A 22558-nucleotide genomic window follows, 5' to 3' on the forward strand; every position below is an offset into this window, starting at 1 on the left:
GAAGCAGAGTATGTTTTTCCACAACACAACCAGAAACATACCAGTAATATTGGTTGTTCTGGTGGGAGGTCAGGAGGAAGATGTATGTTTCGTGTGTGCATGTGTGGGGAGGTTAGAAGAAGAATTGGTATCTCATATTGAGGTCAGATTCCGATGCTTTGCAGACCTTTTGCCACTTGCATGGTGACTCTAAACTGACCAAGTGTAATCTCAGGTGAGGGGCACATAAACAGAGTTGAAAGCAATCCACAGCAACAGGAAAAGATAACTATGAAAAAGAAATGCCCACCAATGAAAATCGTCTTTGTGCTCTGTGGTTCCTAAATTGCCAGTGGTGAACACTTTCTTTCTGTACTTGTGTTAAATATTTACTGATCCCACATCTTTCCATATAGCTGACTGGATGAGAGTGAAAACATTTATGGATGTACTTATTACATTTGCACAAATACAAAATATGAAGTTTTCTCCTTGTTCTGCATGCAGAAGACTGTGTGCCTGTGTCCATATTTCCATTTACAATTATTTGAAGACACGTAAGAAGGAGTTAAAAAACAGTATTAGAGTGGAGTTGGCTGTTAGTAACTTCTGTAAACATCTATACAAACTACAGTCCATTTTTTTAAATCATTGGCCACATATCTGCTGTCATTTTAATATACTGATGTATTATAATTTGATTTTTATAATCTACATTTATAGTAATAGATGCAGAAAATGGGGTCATTCACATACTAAAGCCTAACACTGTATCTTGAGTGTGCTATATAAAGGTAAGCTCATAGCTACAATTCATGTGCAGACTGCTTAATATCACTGAAAAAAACAACCAAGTCTCATTCATCCAAGTGTCTGCAAATTGCTCTTCTGGAGACAAACCTAAAAAAAAATTAACAAAATTCATCATCTCTTATAAAAGTTCACACTTCTGGCAGTTGGAATTTCTAAAATTTTCTTTTTTCAAACTAAGTGTACTATGAAAAATGCTTAATTTGACAGCTAACGAATAGTACTGTACAACTTAGCTTTGGGACAATTTAACTCGGGACGCTATGGCATGATATATTTTACAAACTGAATAAAGGGACTAGAATTTGTGGGGAAGGGGGTCGTATGTGTGTGTTGGTGGTGGTGGGGGAAACTGGTGTTTTACGCCGAATCAGCGACGAATGCAAGCCCTGTAAACAGATGCCACATGCAAAGAAACAACAGTGTGCCCGAGACGAGAGGCGAACCCACGACCACCAACCCTCACTGTATTGATGACATGACAGGCGCTAACCGTTGCACCACCGGACTAACCCCCTCCCCCACCCTCGTCGTGATGGTGGGAGGAGATTTAGGTTTCAGTCAGGTGTATGACATGTCATAACAACCATGCCAGTTTCAGTCAGGTGTATGACATGTCATAACAACCATGCCAGTTTCAGTCAGGTGTATGACATGTCATAACAACCATGCCAGTTTCAGTATGACATGTCATAACAACCATGCCAGTATGTATAATGAGCCCTCGCAAAACGAATGTCCCAAATATTACAATTTCAATATCGCGTAGTTTGATGCGCTAGCGTCACAGATGAAAACAGTAGTCTGTCATGCCAGAGACTTTAAAAAACAATTGATAGGCCTGCCGAGTTGTGATGCAAGTGCTCCATAATGAAGGATGACGAACTTGTATTAAGGAATGTCAATGTATGGAAGGATAGACTGAGGAGTCTGGCTGCATTCGTTCAGTGTTTAAGAAAAAAAAAATAAAAGGGTAAAGAACGCACCATTACGATTGCTGTGTCCACTGAAGTAGCAACAATTATCTGTAGGGAAGGCATGTGAGATTATTGTCATGTAACGACTGCCCACCCATCATGCACCGCCCAGGTGTGTTGTTGTCACGTGACCAACATGATGGCGGCTGATGCACCAGCAAGGCTTGCGACGAGTCGGCGAACGAATATTTAGGGCTTCACATTCATCCTGATGTTATGATTGCTGCATGAACATAACTTGGCAGAATCTGATATAAATGCAATGGTGCTTGTTGCATTTCCAAGGTATTATTGCACTGGTACACTAAACTGAGTCGTGTTAGTCGCCACTTGACACCAACCCAGGAACTGCAACTGGCTTGCCACTGCCATGCCAAATCTCTTCTCTTTCACATCAGTGTACGTACAGCCATTATACTTTCATTGTCCAGGCTGTTCCGTTTAATACAGTTCAGTCAAAAGAGGTTTTAATTTTAATATCTCGATTATTCGATTATAGCAATTCTTGGAAAAAGATTTCTTACAACAAAGCTGATTTCCGTTATAAGAAATGATTAGACATTGGTCGTCGACCATTTTTCCCCCCTTCCTCGATCTCATTTTTATTTCCCTTGTGTCGTCTGCTTTCACGCGCAGAGGAGTTGTATTCACGCCCATTCCGCCACTGGCACAACAAACGGGGCGACGTACATGACACAAGTATGTCACAAATGTGGTATTAAAAAGTAACCGATATTACAGTCGGATAGTCTCTAGACATTCTGAGGGCTTATTTCAGTTGAGCAAACAAATAGTGACAACAGGTATAGCAGTTACTTCATACAAAGTTGAACTGTTATAGGACATGTGGTTTTGTTGCAGATTGGACGACACAGTTTAAAAATTGTTGTGGAGAGGTTGTGCCTGCTTTGAGCTTTAACATGACATAACATTAGCTTATAGAACTCTGCTCTTTGCTCCAGCATTTGTGTCATGCACAGTGCCAGTGGCAATACAACTCCTTTGTTCCCAGTAAGAAGTTATATTTCACCACAACAGTCACTAACTGAATGGAAACTGGTGACTGGAATAGGTAGTCTATGGTTTTATGATATCAGGTTTTCAGGTAATAATTATGGGTTTCAGAACCCGTGAAGAACACATGTTTCTTTTTGTTAAGCACTGCTTTTAGGCCCTTGGTCACCCAAGGTTTGTTGTTAGGATAAAACATAAACTGCTTTGATGGACTGGTGCATTTACTCCTAACTGTGTGTTAAATGTCTGTATGAATATGTATGCCTGCCCTTGTGAGCGAAGACAAATTTCTGTCCTGGGTCTCCTCGACAGACAATAAAGTCTGTTTTTGATTTTTGATTTTTTTTATTACAGTAAAACCTCCCTATTAACACTTGCTAAAATCCACCAAAATTAGGTCATAACTAAGACAGGTGTGAGTAGGGAATTTTATCAGTCTGCTTTCATTTCACAAATTATGACTTCAAAAACTTATAAATTCAAGTTCATTTATATAAAATTTGTTTGACATTATTTCTGCAGGAAGTCTTAATGCAGGGGACATTGTCAGCCAAAAGCAGTGTTTTTTAAAATGCAGCTAATTTGTCTTAACACACAATTTCTGCACCAAACAAAGTTGTAATAGAGCTCAGTTATAAGTCATGTAGGGAAGGTAGTTATAATAGAAACAATATTTATATAAAAAATATTATTTAGCTTTTAGCTGCTGAAGACAACATGTGGATACAGGTCTAAAGCTACAGCAAGGGCTGCTTGCTGTCTGGTATGTAAAGATTTTATTTGCCTTCTACTATAGCAAAATACCTCTGAAAAAAAAAATGTTTGGGTCATATCTAACTGGTGCACCAGGGAAGGTCTTAATGAGGAAGTTTCACTGTAATAACTATATTGGGTGTTTGTATAAGTGCTGATTGAGTTTCTCTGTCATACAGCATCACTACCTCCTGCCCTGTAAATCTTGTAAAGCACATTGACATAGACATAAGTAGTTTATTCAATGGGCCATTGCCCTTTTTGAAGGGGGAGTAACATCAAAATAATACAATATTTCATACATCAGTACATGGTTACGAAAAGAAGGAAAATACATTCATAATTGCTTATTTGTCTTCAATTGTAGATTTTCTAAACTGGAAGGCATGGAGGAGAAACAATGCCAGATTTTTAACAATTTTTTCATTTGATGAGGCTAGTAGCAAACTCATTTTAAATTTATTTGGACTAGTATACCATTTTTTATGTAAGTATCTTATTCTAAAATGATGTAGGGCTTCACAACACAAAACAAAATGAACTTCATCTTCCTCACTTAATTTACATAATGGACATAAAAGGTCAAGTGAATTAAATCTTCTATATCTAAAATAATGAACAGCAATATTAGATACACCCATCCGAAATTTAGCAAGAATTGTCAACAAATAATAATCAAGGTCTAATTGTAAATATTTCTTGACAGCTCCTGAAATCCCATAAGTAGCATAAAAGGAAAATCTCTCACTACTAGTGATGTGGTCCTCCCACTCTTGCCATCTACACAAAACTTGTCGTTCTTTAAATTTGTTTATAAACATTCTTTCACATTGTACCCCTTGATTTAACCACACAAAACCAAACCCCAATGAAAATAACTTTCTTTTAATATTAGATACCCAGTTAGATTTACCTTTTGTATCTAAATCAAATAACATTTTGTAAATTTTACGGGGCAGTCTTTCATCGTTCATTCTAACTATTTTCAGCCAATATCGAACACATTTATTAACTGAGTTTATTGTAATTGGGTGTCTATGCAGTTCACCATACACTAAATCATTTGGGGTTCGGCCATCTAGCCCTAGGAAGAGTTTTAAGGCAAACAGGTGGACTTCTTCACAATAATGAGATGCCTTGTCTAATCCCCATAGTTCTGCACCATACTGCAAGATAGGTTGAACTTGGGCGTCAAAAAGTTTCAAAAATACATCTACACTTGTGTTATTATATGATCTAAGAGTTTTCATTATTAAAAGTAAGCCCTTTTTTCCTCTGTTTGCCAAATCTTGACATGCAGCCGAGAAGCTAAGCTTAGTAGTGAACAACAATCCAAGATATTTGTATACATTAACAACAGGCATTACAGTGCTGTTATAAGTCCAACGTTCTCTAGTTCCTAAAAACCCTCCTTTGCGAAAGACTACAATATTACTTTTATCTAGATTCACATTTAGGTCCAAGGTAGATGCAGCTATACTTAAGTTATTTAACTGGTTTTGCAGCCCAATCACTGTTTCAGCTATCAAGACAACATCATCTGCAAATAGTAATATAAACAGTTCTAAGTAATCTAGAGATAAGGAGGCTCCATGCTTTCCGTTCTGGATTATCTTGATTGCCATTTCATTGATAAAGAGAGAGAATAATACAGGACTACACACATCCCCTTGCTTTACCCCTTTGTACAGTTTATGTAGTCAGTTAGCTGTGCTCCACAGCTGATTCTTACTTTTACATTATTATACATGGCTTTAATAGATTTAAACAGCTTACTTGGGATCCCGTTTTTTAACAAAACGTGCCATAGTAAATGTCTGTTAACTGAGTCGAACGCTTTTTCAAAGTCAATAAATGCTACGTATAACTTACGATTGAGAGCAAACTGTTTTTGAATCAAACCCAGTAGAGTAAACATATGATCCACAGTTGAGTATCCCTTCCTAAAACCTGCTTGGTATTCCCCCACAACCTGTTTTTCATCCATCCACTCATGTAGTCTGCTGTTAATTATGAAACCATACACTTTGCTAGCTACATCACAAATGGAAATACCCCTATAGTTGTTAGGGTTATTCTTATCTCCTTTTTTAAATAAAGTTATCATTATTGACTCTGTCCATTTTTCTGGAAAAACACCCTTGTTAAATAATTCGTTGAAAAATTTATGGAAAAAATCAACTACAATAGAGCATGAATGTTTTAAGAGTTCACCAATTATCATATCTGGGCCGGCAGCTTTATTATTCTTAATTCTTCGTAGAGCATGCAATACTTCTTCTTTTGAAATTGGTCGGTCAAAAATGTTGTCGTTAACTTCTGGTGTATCATTATTAGAGCAGCCGATGTCTTTCTCAAGTAGTTTTTTGAAGTGTTGATACCAGGTATCAAGGGAAATCTTGTTGTTGTAATTACTACGCTTTGCAGACATATTATGTAGTGTGGTCCAAAACATTTGTTGGTTTTTTATGGCAGACTTTAACTTTTGTATTATTGATTCATTAAATAACTTCTTTTTTCTTTTCAGTAAGTTCTTATATTCTCTTCTTCTTTTACAATATGTATGTCTGTCATCCTCATGAAGTGTTTTTCTAAATGTTTTAAGGGCTTTCCATACTAACTGTCTTTCTTTTTTACATTCATGATCAAACCAATTGTCTGTTTCTTCTTTTTTACAAATATTGATACATTTCTCCATACACTTAGCATTTTCCTTAATACAGCCATTAAATAGGTCTAGAGCCCCATTTATATCTGTGTCTATCAATTGGATTGCCTGATTTAAACTATATATAGTCTCTTCTTTATTCATATTAGTTATAAATTTAGAGGCATTATTATTATCCCAGGCAAAGAATGTTTTTAGTGTATGTTTCTTTTTTGTTACTTCACATGACTTCCCTGTCAGTTCCCTATCTGTCATATTTAACTGCAAATTTACAGGCATATGATCAGAATCAAATCTCTGTTTAACAAACAGTGAGATAGCTTCATTATGAGTGTAAAATAGTTCTTTTGACATTAAAAAGTAATCATTAACACTATGTCCTGAATCAGCAATGTAGGTGTAGCAACCATCACGGTCGCCATGACATACACCATTCAAAATATAAAGCTCAAAAGAGGCACATAGATTAAGTAAAAGCTTCCCATACTGATTGACCACTGAGTCATGTGAAAGTCTATCTGACTTGACAGAATGGCTATCATGTACAAGTAACTCTGTGACAAAGTCAGCATCAATAGAATCATTATTGTTCAAGCACCCAGTCCGACCATTCAAATCTCCAGCTATAATAACATACATATCCCCATTTTTTATTGAGCTCACCTGTATGTGGAAAAATACACTAAATAAGTTCTTTTGTTATTATATCAGGGTATCAGTATAAGATGGGTTAAGGGCTTTTGAGATTAAAAATGTTAGTGTTATATGATGAAGAGATCAGTCTTATGATGATGCAAATGTTACTGGCTCATGCTGATGGATATTTCCAGAAGTCTTTGACACACATAGGAGATGTATGTTATTGAAATTGCATACTTTTTGTCTGTCAGCAGTGCTCCATGAAGAATGAGCATCCTTATCATTTGCCTGGATGTTTGGATCATGAGAAGGTAGGACACACAAGACCACCTCCTATAGAGAGTGCAGAGCGCTGTGCTTGTCAGCAAGACATGACATCACAGGAAGTGTTTAAGATGTAGTGACATCGCACAGTTTTTGGACACTTTGACACCATCAGCAAGCACTGACATCACACAATGTTTGCAAACTGCACCATCAAAAGGCAGTGACATTACTCAGTGTTGGGAGATTTCACCATCATCACAGAGAATTTGAAGAGACTTGCACTGTCAGCAACGGACTGTAACAAAAAACTGCAGGTTACATAGTGCAGGATACATTCAGTGCTACTGTTAGAGTATTTCATATAACCTTGCTAGCTATTAGACAGCACAAGGCTAATTGTGAACCCCTTGATAAAGGGTTCTATAAGTGAATTTCCACATTAACAACTTTAAACTGAATGTAAATACTTTAAACAGGTTATTTCTGCTGAAAATATATGCTTGGTTGCATCAGTATTTATTCTACATATACAAAGCTGGGTGTAAAAATTAAAGCTTTAGTTGTAGTATACACTGACATAAAGACTTGACTAAGAGTTTCGTCACAAAGAGCTGTGCAGCTGAAGGGCCTGTGTGGGGAGAATGAATCATAACTGTGCTAATATTCAAGGGAGCTTTGAGCCATGTGGTGAGCATAATGTTGATTATAACACACCAACAAATATTAAGGCTGACATGTTAGGTCAGTGTGATCCTTCTCTTCAACAGTGTGCCCAGTGCAAATCATCGTTCAAAACTTCACAGTCTTTGAAGAATCATATGTTAATTCACAGCGAGTACAGAAGTTACCACTGCAATGAGTGCAAAGCTACTTTTAAAAGATTGTCCAATTTGAAGAAACATGGAGAAACACATACTGATGTCAAACCTCACAAGTGTGGTGAGTGCCATGCTTCCTTCAAAAACACTACATCTTTAAAGAATCATGTCTTAATTCACAGTGAGGATAAACCTCACCAGTGCCCTGACTGTAAGGCATCATTTAAAAGGTCATCTAATTTGAAGAAACATATGGGAACTCACAGTGATGTAAAACCCCACAAATGCAGTGAATGCAAGGCTGCATTTAAAAGATCTGATAAACTGAAAAGACACATGAGGATTCACAGCAATGAAAAACCATACCAATGTACTGACTGCAAGGCTGCTTTCAAGAGATCAGATCATTTGAGAAAACATCGAAGAACCCATGGTTTTGATAGGCTCAGCTAGTGCAATAAATACAAAACTTGGAGAGTTTTATAAAGGTCAGCTGAAAACCTTGAAATATCCCTGGTAGGTTTCTTTAGACATGGGAGAACAGCGTTCTTTCTTTTGCTGTTAATCAGTACTGAAGGATACATTACTGAGAGACTTTTTTTTTAGAAACAAACTGGCATCTGATTATTTCATTTTTATCAGCTTACGGCAGTTACTTTTAACAAATCATACTGGTGCAATTTGCTTGACATCTGCGTATGTGGCTCTACTTTTGAGTGCTCATGATTATTTGATGCTGTGAAAAATGTACTTTTTTTTCTTTCTTTCTCTGGCATGACAACCATGTAAACAACTTCAGGTTGTTGATGTTGATACATAGGCATCCACAATAATCCTCGACATAAGTAGTTATAAAGACTAGTGATAGTGGCAATCTTGACCTTGAGCAGATTTGGATCCTTAGATTCATGAATGTAAAAGTTAAGTAATTTTTAGATGGTTCTAGAAAGGACAATGTGACTGTTGAGCATGCTGAATAACACTTCTACAACTTTATGCTGTAACAAGTATAGTGAGCTGGCCGACAGGCTTTCAGTGTTCATTGCTTACTGTTAGGCAGTGCTGGTGAAACTGCCAAAATTTTTCACTTTTCACCATTTATTAGGTCTGAACAGGCAGCCATAAATTTATCTACTGTTTGCCTGTAACTATTGTCCGTAAGGTTGAAAGGTTGTTTCCAAAAGAATGTAGTTGACACCACCTTGTGACTTCACCATGCTGTCTCATAGTGAATGCTTTCTTATGGTAGATAGTGCTGCCAAAAGTAGATTGTTCTACTGGGGTCATTTCATATGCATGTAATGTGTTGCTGTCACCTTGTGTCATTAGATTGCATGACTAGCTGCAGTTGTTTTCTTAACTACTCAGTCACGTTCATCGCAATGGTTGTCACTCCTGCTACCATGCGGAACACTAATGATGACATGGATTGTGGAGATGGGTCCCAGGTCATATCAGTAACATAGAGGTAGACCAGTTTTTGTAAACAAGTGCATTCATATGCATATTTATGTATACACATGAAGTACAAAGAAAGAACACCTGAAATATTTGTCCATGTTTCTATTTGCACGCTTGGCAGTGAATAGAAAAACAATAGTATTGTTTTTGCTAGAGTATTTACTTAGTTAATATGCATTGGTGTGAATGGGGAGGAATGGAGGGTGTCTGTCAACCTGCTTTTAAAAAGTGCAGAAGCTTGTAGCTTTTATTTCCATTTGTGTATCATGGCTGTTCGTTCTTTCATATGTGAACTAGCCATTACATCTTTACAATAGGACCACCAAATGATGAGAGCCATTTTTTCAAGTAGCATGTATTTCTCACAAAATCTGCAAGGTTTTTCTGAAACAAAAGTTGATGATTAAGGTGCCTTGTTCTGTGTAAAAATTTTAATTGAGTCTAACGACCAGTCAAGGGACAAATGACTGGATTTCCTATTGCCATTACAATGGTACAGCTTATGTTTATGTTGGAATCTTAATAATAATGTGATTAATAATTATTTATATAGAGGTGATCTCAATGTTCTTTGCATGCGTGGTGTTGTAATACAAGCAGACATACATGTATTCTACATAGCTAGCTCATCAAGAATATGAAAGAAAGCAGAGGCAAGTCACAACCCAAAGTTATCCATCGGAATAATGCTATTTCATATTTGTCTTTAAGGAGATGTTCATCAGAATCCTCGAAATGATTTATAATCACAATGTGAAACATTTTGACCATTTTTTAATGTATATATTTATATGTATGTGTGTGTGTAAAATGAAGATTAGTTAGAGGCATCTGGCAACTCAATACTTCTACATGTACTAAATATGCCAGAATTTGAGAGGTCAGATTATTTTCCATGTGCATTTGTGAGTTGTACAGTTGCTATAGCATAGCATCAGTATCATTTTTCCCTTGTGATTTTATGTTAGGAATGCATGCATCTTCATTTTTCAGGAAAATCCTAGTGTTTCCTCTTTGTACTACACAAATACAGGTAATCCTGAGTCAAAAGTACTTGACTTGCATTATTTCAAGGTTGAGAGTAAATTAATTTCATGACTGACCCTAATACCCAAGGTTCAACTTTAAAATTTGTGCAGATATGCTACAACTTAGGTTTGTACAAGCATCCACACAACAGTCATGCTTCTTAATTGCATCCCATTTATCCACATCAAAGTTTTGGTGAGAAACACAGTGATTAAATGGGATATGGTTTTAAGCTATTGTTCTAGTTTTTACTTGGGTTTCCTCTCTCATTTCTGTCAAACTACTTGTTATCCAAAAGAGTTTAACTTGGAAGAACTGAAATCCTTATGCAGCCTCCCCACCAACCCTTCATAGATCCACTACTCTGGTCAACCTTGACCACTCATTACATTCACATGGTGACTTTCTTTTTCTAAATACCTCTAAGCGTTTAGCTTTATTACTTTTCTCTTTTATCTAAGATTTAAGTAAAATGCATACTATATTTTTTCATTGCTATTATATATCATTTATAGCTTTTTGTCTGGTCCTGATGATGTATTCACTGTAAACAGTGTTTGATTATACTGAGTTTGATCTTTTGTATTTGAAAGTAATATTAATGACCTGCAATTTATGAGACTACAGTAAAAGCAAATTTTGAGGAGCGAAGTAACCAGGTATCCTCGTAACCTCTGGGTTGTTGGGGAGTGAGATGTTAAAAACTGCACTTTTTACAGGGTCATCTTTTTTATGAGGGCACTCCCCATCCACACAGACTTTCTCATGGCCTTATGTTCTCTAGCCAAGAGGTCAGTTACCCTTCACTGCATAGGTATTGAAATGGAGTGGTGCCTTGGATTTTGGACACTAGTTGTGTAACTCGTGGGCCATCAACTTCTATGGAGCATAGCTTATAAGCATGGGGTTACCAATACAGTACTACAATTCTTTGCCATATTGCATAAACCAGAAGGTCTCAAGAAGAGTAACACTGCATTTTGAACAGAAATACTGTTCAAAATGCATTCAATTCTTTAAAAATCATCATTTCCACTTTTTGTAAGGCATGATTTGACTGTGTTGGTGACTTGCCACAAATCTGATACAACCTTTTGCCGAGCCCTAAAACACCAGCTGTCACCTTTCAACTTTCCCTTCTGCAGCTTATAATGTGCACTGTTAGGAAAGGTGTATACACATGTATCACACTACATCTGCTAAGTGTGATTGTTTGGACTAACCAAAGGGGATACCAATCTCTAAATATAATCTACACTTACACATATAAACATGTTTTCTTTTTCAGTTTTACAAGACATTTAAGCAAAAAAGAAATGAAATAGTGAACATAGTGCTGCGTAACTAATGCTGTGCTAAGGTGCACCTTGTCCAGATTTAGTCATACATAGATATGTAAATAATAATATTTTTATGCTCATTCAGGTTTACACAATAGGTTCCTTCATCATGCGTCACTTTCTGTACAGTAAGAGAGAAAATTGTCCCATATACTAGATCTCGTGGGGGCAGTTAGCAGAAGTAATTCATCATACTTAGGGTATGGTTATCGGAAGACAAAGCTCAGCACTCTCCCTCCATTAACATTTTGCGTTAACCACCGACAGCTGTTGGGGAAGGGGGCAGAGAGATTCTATCAGCCTCAGACCACTGACAACTAGTGACAGTCTGCACGACAGTTGAGTGCACAGCACCAGATTAAAAAGTCTCAATCTACACTGTCTGAGGCATAATCAAAAAAATAGCTTAAAAACAAAGTTTCCTGCAGCAAGCAGCAGTTAGATCTTTCGACAGAAAGAATGTTAGATGTAAGAAAAGAAAAAAAGGTATTATCAGGAAGGAGTGAATCCTGGCACCCAAATTTGTGTGGATTCTCTTAAACCATAAATATTTGAGGTTGTATAATATTTCTCATTCTTTGTCAGGAGCTGTAAGATCATCATTGTGATGGGCAAGTAGGCTTAATAAAGACTGTAGCAAGTGGAATGTGCACTCATTTATGTTTCCTGCAAATGCTGTAAAATATAGTATAGTGACTTGTCAGTTCAGAAGCTTCTCCCTAAACAAGATAAGGGACTATAATTATGAATTTAACATAATGGTATTGTCAAGCTATGTGGACCAGAAACCAAGATGTCGTCTTAGCCTAAAGAAAAGGTTGGCATATAACCTACAGGTCTTTATCCTTTTTTCTAGTCCATGGTTCCTTGAGTTTTTGCTACTGGATGTTAGCAAGGCAATAGGGGCAGCTGTTTACTCCAACCCACAGATTTCACTCCCCAATAGCCAGCTGTGTCAACTGTTGATATTGACAAAAAAAAGCCAACCAAAATACAAAAGCAAACTTGCATCTGGTTGCAACCTTTAACTACAGCCTCTTTCTTGTGTCTCCTTCTATAACGTTATTGGACTGCTTCTGGAAAAAAATCTTTGCACTTTACAAATGTAGGCATTTCGTTGTGCACTTGTAGGCATACATGTATAAAAGACTGGGTGTGGGTGTGCATGCGCTTATACATCACAGATGCCCAAGAGGGTACACCTGTGATTTGAGAACATTTATAGGCTCATACCTTTCAGCCTAAATTGTTCCAAGATTTTAGTTAACAAGTAAATTCCCCCACCCCTACTCTCTTTATAAACTGTAATATTCACCTGGATTCATCAAATGCTGTCTGTTTCACACTTTGGATTTTTATCTGCCAGCAGTGGTCCATGCTAGGGACATTCCTCGGAGTGCTTAGGCTACTTAATGTATGTTTTATGAGACGTTTTGTTCTTTTAGTAAAAGGAGCATTATTGGCTTCAACCTTTAGTATTGTAGCACCACGAACTACATTGACTCATTGACAGAGTTTACTTGGTAGGACCGCGAACATCAGGCATTAACATACCCTAAGCCAATTGGCCACACTCCCAAAAAATTCACAACAAAATCGTGAGAATAACAGTGTGTGTGTAATGTTTTGTGTGAGAAAGAAAAATCGGGGAAAGGGGGGAGGGCACTGGTAATTTTTATAACTTACATCGCTATGCATGTACAAGTAGGGCGCCGCCTTTCCTTTCAGCGTTTGCACGAATGAGTTTCATTCGTTATATTACGTTTACAACTGCATATTACAACCAAGAAATCCAAAAGATTACTCATAACTGCCTAGAATTTTGGATGCCAGGACAAAAAGATAATAATTTGTATTTTCCCTGACTGTACATCTCTAGCCATACACAAAGTACAGACAACTCTCCCGTGAATGTGCTGACTAGACTGGTACCGGATTAGCGTCCCCTATCTCCGCCCCTCGGCAGATGTCACTGCGCTCCATGGGGCAGACGGCCATCTTGGCATACGGGGATAAACATACGTCGTCGTCCTGCGTTTTGGGTTCCATGTAAGTATGTGCGCTACCTTTCGTCTATAACCACACGACAAATAAACAGAATAAATAAAAATTAAAGTCACCGAAACGTCCAACATCTATTAGATGCAACTTTTTTCTGAAATGATCTTTTTTGCTAGAGATGTTATCATATTCACATGACTGAGAAGCTACTTCCGCAAGAATACTGTCTGGCAAATGCATCGTAAATTAAAGTGTTTTGAGATTAATGAAAATCGCAGTCTTAACATAGATCAGGCTTATGAAGCGACTTGTTCGTTTAATCTTTTTAGTGACAACAAATTTTTCAAAATACTTTGTTAAAATAATATTGCTGTAGTCTCCAACGCTTTAGAGTCAAACTGTGCAGTTGCATGAAATTATTGTAGGTAGGATTTGGTGGGTGGAGAAAACTACGTAACGAAACTAGAACTTGAATTTTACACACACACACATATAAATCGACAAAATGGGTGAAACTAGGACACATCTTAATCTTCATAGAAACATTAATTGAACCACTGCTAACAGTCGAACATTTATCTTGCCAGTTTATACAGTCAGAACATCCGTGCCACCTCAAGAAGTCGTCATTGAAGCCCTCAAAAACAGTAGAAGTGGAAGTTTAAAAGCTTGAAGGACATCAAGGTAAATTTCATATTTAGAAATGAAATAGAAATTACCTCGCCTTGAATTATCAAACTACTAAAATTGTTAACAAATTTATTTTTGGCTAATAAATGTTTTGATTTTGTTATGCTGCATAAAAATTATTTTTATACTGATAATGGTTTGTTTATTCATTTTCACACGTTTATCAATAGGATTGTATAATTCACTGTATAGATGTGACTGAGTTGAGTTGTTTTTGCACATATAGATAACTGAATGGTGACTGTTCTTTGCCATCAGTACACCAAGACAATTTTTGTAGTCACTGTTTGTGTGTGCAGACTAATCCAGTCGTGGAGAATCCTACAAGGAGATATATTGAAGATGTCTGCAGGGCCGTATAATTACAGTTACATATTCAAGTACATCATCATAGGAGATATGGGTGTGGGCAAATCTTGCCTGCTTCACCAGTTTACAGAGAAAAAATGTGAGTATGAAGTAATGCTGAGACTGTCATCAGCATAATCTCTCCCTTCTCGTGAAATTTTCTTTGTTGATGCAAGAAAAAGCTTTTTCAAGTATAGGCACTAGTTTTTCTCAAGGGAATTTGGTGCAAAAAGAACCATATTAAATTTATGGAATGGTGCAATGATTACTATAATTAAATTCCACTGTAAAATATGCTTTTGTGCATGCATGACATTGTCTAGACATCTTACTGACCCAGGAATTACTTCTGCTAGATATCATTCACTTGATGTTTGTCACTGGTTGGTGGAAAAAGCAGATTTGTCTAAAATAGATATTGCTCTTTGAATTGGCATTACTTATAATACAAACATCTTACATGCAAAATAGGATCACAACTGATAATTTTGCTTCTTTGCGTTTGTATATACAGTGTTCCCTCGTTTATCGCAAGGGATAGGTTCCAAGACCAGCCGCAATAAACGGATTTCCCCAAATCAGGGACATACATGCAATAATAGTATATACATGTAAAACAATATCATGTTAGTGTAAAGTAATATATTAATCAGGGTATTAATACAGTATAATAACACTTAAGTGTAAAAAAATTCTAACTGTACTCATCACGAAAAATTTATACGAAGTTCAACCGAGTTCAACACAAAGAAGCCCAAAAAACTGATGCGAACTGGCTTTGAGATGGGAGATACCATAGAGTGGGAGATATTATGTGACTTGCGCATCAGTTGTAACTTCCCGGTGGAAAAAGCTAAATTTGTCGTCTTTTTCCTGTTGAAATCTCTATGGTATTTTGTAGAACGATAATTCCAAGCGCGGAAGTATCGATCGATACTTCACTCAAAAAAAACCACGAAGTAGTGAATCTGCGATAGATGAACCGCGAAGTAGCGAAAGAACACTGTATTGCTCATGTAAAAAAATATGAATACTAGAAACTTACAGAGTAAAAGAGTGATTAAAATCTCTGCATTCAAGTGACATAGTTTATTATTATGTTGTTGTCAAGCATAGCTTGTTAACGTGTATGTGTCCAGGACTAAGTATATCGAATGCTGCTGGCTTACAGGGCTTCTGCTAAGGCTTTTGGGGTCATAGGGACCCCTTCAGATTTCTAAGGGGTCCCAGGCTAACTCCTAGGGGTCCCTTTACACTGTGAAAAAAAAAACCCAACCTAATCAACATACTTTGTTCAACTGCCTTTCAGACACACAAAGCACTGTAATGTCTAGTCAGAAACGGCGAGATTTCTGTGCCACGAAGTCTGTGCAAGCATCTTTGATGAGCTTATGCTCACTGTACTTGGGGTGCTCACTTTCTTTCCGTTTCTGAGATGACGATTCTAACCACGCTGTCAACGACATCTTGGAAATAGGTTAATGGAACTCTTCCCTATGAGAGTAAAAAAAAAACTCAGTGAAAGGGAAGTTACTCTCGCCTTGTAGCAGCCGACAGTAGATTGGGCTACGATGTCAGACACTACACTTACCCAATTTTGTATCTGTTCTTCGTCCAAATTTGAAGGGGTCCCCTGGGACCCCATTGATGAAAATTGAAGGGGTCCTCCGAACTTTTAATGCATACTGTACGCAATTTTTTGCATAAGCAGAAGCCCTGGGCTTATATCTAGCAATTGGCTTATTTGAGCATTTTAACATGCAGCTAGTTTAGCTGAATTGCTTGGGTCTGATTTTCAGTAGCAGACCACTAATGTGGCCCCAAAATCTTAGAGGTCCTCCAGGTATTGTTGAATATCATTTCAGAAAGCTGACATTGTCAGAGTCCATTTACATATTTTGTTGCTTAAAAATAAGTTTCTTTTCTTAACATACTTGCATATTACACGCACTAAATGTGATCCAAAGGGCTCATAAATTAAAGTGGCTGCAAATCTAGTTAGTGACTCAAAATCATAGACTTTAATAAAAATTACCCAAGAATATGATTTGGAATGTTATAATTGATGCAGATTTGAAACTGTTATTTTGATTAATTAAAATTTTTTTAATTTTTGTGTTTCACAACCATGATCTCCATCACCAGGGTAGACAGTTCAATACACCTTAGATGGCTTTACATGAACCCAGTCCCAGGTATCCTAAGGTTAGTTGCTTGAAGCTTTACTGCTACAAGTGTCTATTTTTTGCAGTCATGGCTGATTGTCCACACACTATTGGAGTTGAGTTTGGCACCAGGTGAGATGCTATATAGTGTGCCTGCATTTAGTCCTCACCACTTAGCATAATTGAAAGCAGTTTTTTTATGCATATGATTGGAGTGAATTTGATTGTTTAACATAAAATGTAGCTTGACAGAGGATGGGCATGATGGGTTTCAGTGATCAAAAAGACAGCTTTGTATTTAGTATGTAATTAGTTTGTGTTATAGACATAAAATAGAAGTACAGTGTTTGCCAAGGTCTTTTACATCAAATAAAACCACCAGTAATGTATGTATGACAGGATCATCGAGGTTGCAGGACAGAAAATAAAGCTTCAGATATGGGACACAGCAGGCCAGGAACGATTCCGTGCTGTCACTCGCAGCTACTACCGTGGGGCAGCTGGTGCTCTCATGGTGTATGACATCACAAGGTTAGCGTTTTTTGGTTGTTGTTTTTTTTTTTTTTTTTTTTTTTTTTGTTTTTTGTTTTTTTTTTGTGATGTCATTTGATAGAGACTTGTTTTTCAGAGAGGTTTTTGTCATGCTAAATACCACTTTGTACTTCAGACTCTGGTTTTAACAGTAACGAATTAAAAACTACAGATATAATTTTCTAGATATGATATTTCATTCTATTTCATACCAGATATCAGTCCTTGTGATTGTCAAAATAGTTGCCACAGTATGCCTAATTCAAGTTACCCAGAGAATATTGAATCTTCAAAGCCCAAGCACAAATATGGAAACTACTGTGTCATTGTTGAATGCACAGGAAAATGGTAATGAAATAAACGTGTATACATTCATCATTAAGAAGACAATGGATCAACTTTGTATGTATGGAGCTAGCTTCAATGCACCTACATAGTACTTTGTTGTATGTGAACGCCACTTTGCTGCTGAATTTTAACCCAGTAATGTATACATTGAAGAAGCAAGGGGGCTTTGAGGTACTGCTGTGATGTCAAAATTTGTGCAAGGGAGAGATTTTGCAGGAGTTCTTAACTATAGATGCAAATTGCCAACTTTGAAATTAGATAATAAATAAACCAGTGTTTCAGGTTCTGAAATTACAGAGTATATTTATATTATCTCTACCTACCAGAAGCTGTTTACAACTTGAAGCAGTCAGGTAGGTCTTTAAAAGGCTGACATACTATGCTTTTTGTTTTTCAGAAGAAGCACATACAACCACCTTAGCAGTTGGCTGACAGATGCCCGCAACCTCACTAATCCTAACACCGTGAGTACATCAAAACTCTCTCCATATTCACCTGCAATATTATGTGTGAAAAATGGTAAAATCTACAGACAGTAGCAGACTTCGTAGTCCATTTTTTTCCCAAGTGTACTAGTGTCCAATTTGTTTTCTATTTGGAGCCCCAAAGTTTGATTATTCTATAATTAGGTGGAAAAATATGGAATTAACATATCGTTGTTAGACATATACAGTAAATAAGTTCTCTCACACACACACATATATACACATACACCCAGCAACAGTAATTACAGTTGGTGACCTTAGGTCACCTCATGCCAGCACAAGATCATGGCCAGTAGGATTTGTTGAGTTAATGGCATGTAGAATTTGATGGTGAAATGTGCTATGGGACAAACTTTGTGGCTTGCTGGGATGTGGTGGGAATGTGCTTTGAATGTTATCAAAAGTCTTGCTTATTTTTTTTTCTTAGGTGATCTTTCTTATTGGCAACAAGTGTGATCTGGAGGCCCAGCGAGATGTAACTTATGAAGAGGCCAAACAGTTTGCTGAAGAGAATGGTGAGTGTGAGCGCATTCGTGTGAGAGGTAGAGAATGGTGTGTCATGCATGTAAGCAAAAAAAAAAAAAATGTTTTTAAACAGTCATATTGAGAGTGCAATATGACAGCGATGTCAACTGCTAATGTCAGATTGAGTAACTAAATATTACTGAGTAATAGGTCTGAGTTGTGGAAACTGCTGTCATAGAATATATTATTGTGTTGTGCTGTTCTTAGATCTGTAGACAAAGCACTAGTTACCTGAAAAATTCCTGATCATTTTGCAGGTCTGATGTTCCTTGAGTGCAGTGCCAAAACGTGAGTTACTGGTGTTTCCATTCTTATTTATATGGCTACATGTCAGGAAACAAAAACAAAGTTAATGTTCAAAGATTTAGTCCATGAAAAGGTTTTATCCAATCATGATAGTGCTTAAAGAGCCTGAGATGTTACTTGTCTTTATCTTCATTTTTTTTTTTGTCAATGCAGAGGAGAAAATGTAGAAGATGCATTTCTGGATACAGCAAAGAAGATTTACCAAAACATCCAAGATGGAAGGTAAGTGCATCAAATATTTCACTCCTGAATAAGTCATGGGTTAGCAAGAGCTTACTTTTGCAGTGGTATTTTATCACCTCATCACTGAGGTCAGAAAGATTGGTAACTTGTTTTAGCAGTTTTCTAAATTCTGCCTTTGGAGAAGTACTTGAGACCCTGGGGTGGAGATGAGCAGCTTATGACACGATTACTTGTGGTTCTCAAACGGTGGGGTGCGGCGTGCTTACAAGGGGGGCGCGAAGGTGGTCATTTTTGAAAAGTTTCTTATACCGGTATTAGTGAAATTAGCTTACATTGTGTGGCTAAGGGGGCGCGCAGACGTACCTTTGTTCGTCAGGGGGGTGCGTCACAAGTAAAAGGTTGAGAACTGCTGTGTTACAGCTTGGACCTCAATGCAGCAGAATCTGGCGTGCAGCACAAACCAGCCACACCACGCAGCCCCATCAGCAACGACCAGCCACCCAGTAAAGAATCCTGTGCTTGCTAGTCCCACGGTCAGAGGTCGTCATTCTCTTCATTTCTTCCTCTCATTTTAATGTCCACAGGTGGTACCCTTTCTCACTGCAGTATCCTGTTCTGTCTGGCCTCGTCTCTCACAGCCAATCTTTTCTTCCTTTAACAGTTCTTTCCTTTTGTTATGGAGTGGACACCACATTTGCTGCACCCTGGCAGATGACTTGAGTCATTCCAGCAGAACGCGACATGAATACGGCCATGTGTGGATGTGTCAGATTTGGGGTTGGGGGAAGGGCACTGGTTTTAAATGATGGCCAGTTTATCAAGATAAATGCTGCTTTGGACACCAACCACAGGAGATTGTGATTAGAACTGAGGCACTGCATCATTTCTGACTGTGCAATTACCCGTTGGGGAAATGACTGTAAATAACAAAAAAAAAAAAAATGTGATTTGAATCATCTGAAGTAGATCATGCACTGTAACCCTTGTAGAATGTGCATTTCTGTGTCAGAGTGGCTGCACATGTCTGTGTGTGAGTGTGTATGCCTGCTTGGGTGGGTGATGCATGCATGGGCTGGGATGTTGGAGAGATGCTGACCAGTGTCAGTTCGTAGAAGTGTGCACAATGTTGAGGACACCTAGCTACTGCTAGTTAGTAGCAGGGCATCGCACAGATTATCTGTCAGCCTTTCCGTCAAAGTAGCTTCAAGTAATGTGGTGGTAAGCCCTGGTGACTGCTGGCTATTTGTTTTCTGGATAGTGTACCACATCATATCCTTATCAACTGACGCTGTGACTTTGGTCACTACACAGCTTTAGAATGTTTAGCAGCTCTTTAGGGGTTTTTGTTCTTATTGATCTGTTAATTGTGTTTGAAGTTTACATAATTTTTAACAGTCCATTTGGAATTTCCTTATTTTAGTTAAATATCATAGAAATGAAAAAGTTGTGAAACAGTGTTTCACAGTAGTTTCAGCTATGCTTGAGTGGCAGATGGTTATCTAACACATTGCCTTGATGACTTGTTCAGAGTACGCACAAACACCACCACCCCTGACCAATTCCATTTGACTTGGTGGTATATTTTTGGGGTCGCATTAGATTCTAAAATGGGGTAGACTCTGGCATTAAACGAAACATTGTGTTCCCCCTGTTGTAAATGTGCTGTTTACAGAAGATTCACTTGTGCACGAAACATATCCTGATATGGTATAAAATTAGTGAAGTAATTTTGAGACTTAAAAACTTTAGTGATGGTATGATGGTAAAAAAAAAAATCCAGTGTTCGGATGGATTTCTTGTCATGAAAAGCTGTTGTAAAAGGAAAAAATTTGCTTATAGCAAAAAACCAGTTGCCGTTTCCTGACCTGAGTAACGCATTTGAGAAAGACAACTAGCATACCACAGAGTATCAGGCTTTGTTGACAAAGGGTGATAGTCTTGTACTTGCTCATGCTCAGTCTTATAGGGTGGGTGAGTGCAATGTCCAGTGTTGTGTGTGTGGGGGGGGGGGGGGCTCAAATTGATTTTTGTTGGTCAAATATTTTTAGAAGGCCATTGCTAAGCCCTTGGATCTAGAAATGATGTGCATGCAGATGCCCACATACTGGTTATCTGGCAAAGAAATGATAATCCCTGTGTATGGATGATCATTCATCAAGACACAGGTGAGTGAGGTATGGTGTATAGGTCAGTGCTAGTGCATGTGACCTCTCCCTGTGTGATTTAGTGGGGTGATTGAGCAGTTGAAACGACAGTGGCTTATTGAAGTTAAAATATGGATGATCTTTATGAACGAAATAGGGGCTTATGGTAGAAAATTCATTATTATGTGGGATTTTTTTCTAAAGTGTTTGATGAATTTATTTATTCATTTTATTTATCATGTTGGACTGCCAGTGGGAAAATGCCAATGCAGCTACCCCTGGCAGGCTCTCATTAAACATTTTTCTTCATAGAATTCCATTTGTTGTTAATAAGTTCACAAAGACGCATATACATAGACACGTATAAATGTGTGGGACTGAACAAGTAGAAATACTTTACCTTCAGAGGACGGGAGCACAAGCAGAGTGCAGGAATGACAACTTGGTGTGAAATGTTTGTTTTCACATGTACGTTGGACTTGCTTTGTGTCCATGTTTGTGTCTGGTGGTGTTAGCATTTTCTCAAGCAGTGTATGTTATGCTGGACTAAGATACATGTGCACTGGGCTCCGTGGACTGGGCAACTCCTGGTCAGGACATGGAGCCTAGACTACAAGAGATCATGAGAAATAAACTTTGTGTGAGATCAGACAGGCCTTTTTGTTTGAAATTTATGTTGCTAATTTAATTACATCTGACTGGTTGTATTGAAGCAGGAGATATTTGTACTGGATCCAAAGTGTGTGAGACTTTATCAGGATAGGTTTGGATATAATTTTGTGACAGCCATGTGATTTAAATAAGAAATCTTTTACAGCTTATTCTTCTTTAAGCTTTTGTCTTGCATGACGACTGCCTTGTGTGAACGATGGCTGTAAAATCTACTAGTCTTCTCCCACCCATGAAGGTGAACTCAAGGCGCTTACATGCATGAAGCGTAAGGAACACATCAGCAGGCATCAAATGTGTCTTGCCATCATTCAAATTACTACTCAGGTGGAGGAAACCACATTTGAGAAAATCAAAACCAAGGATACAGTTGGCCCTGTAAATGTGTTGCATTCAGAGAGATTCGCA

General features: G+C 37.6%; 1 protein-coding gene across 1 annotated transcript; it reads left to right on the forward strand.

Moving 5' to 3' along the window:
- The first annotated feature begins 13647 nt into the window (after positions 1–13647).
- LOC112574658 (ras-related protein Rab-14) lies at positions 13648–22132 on the forward strand. Its single transcript, XM_025255859.1, has 10 exons — positions 13648–13804; positions 14344–14440; positions 14746–14894; positions 17046–17091; positions 17359–17490; positions 18236–18302; positions 18751–18838; positions 19106–19136; positions 19308–19376; positions 19758–22132. Exons 3-10 carry the CDS (start codon positions 14789–14791, stop codon positions 19861–19863), a joined length of 645 nt encoding a protein of 214 aa, XP_025111644.1. The 5' UTR covers positions 13648–13804; positions 14344–14440; positions 14746–14788; the 3' UTR covers positions 19864–22132.
- Positions 22133–22558: the final 426 nt, after the last annotated feature.

The sequence above is a fragment of the Pomacea canaliculata genome, linkage group LG11 (assembly GCF_003073045.1).
Source record: "Pomacea canaliculata isolate SZHN2017 linkage group LG11, ASM307304v1, whole genome shotgun sequence".
Lineage (NCBI taxonomy): Eukaryota > Metazoa > Mollusca > Gastropoda > Architaenioglossa > Ampullariidae > Pomacea > Pomacea canaliculata.

Bases quoted from the DNA above. Each gene is read 5' to 3' on its own strand.
- LOC112574658 (XM_025255859.1), top strand. From the start codon at position 14,789: ATGTCTGCAGGGCCGTATAATTACAGTTACATATTCAAGTACATCATC. The intron at 17,491-18,235 runs GTTAGCGTTTTT...TTTGTTTTTCAG, and splicing joins ATGGTGTATGACATCACAAG to AAGAAGCACATACAACCACC. The intron at 18,839-19,105 runs GTGAGTGTGAGC...ATCATTTTGCAG, and splicing joins ACAGTTTGCTGAAGAGAATG to GTCTGATGTTCCTTGAGTGC.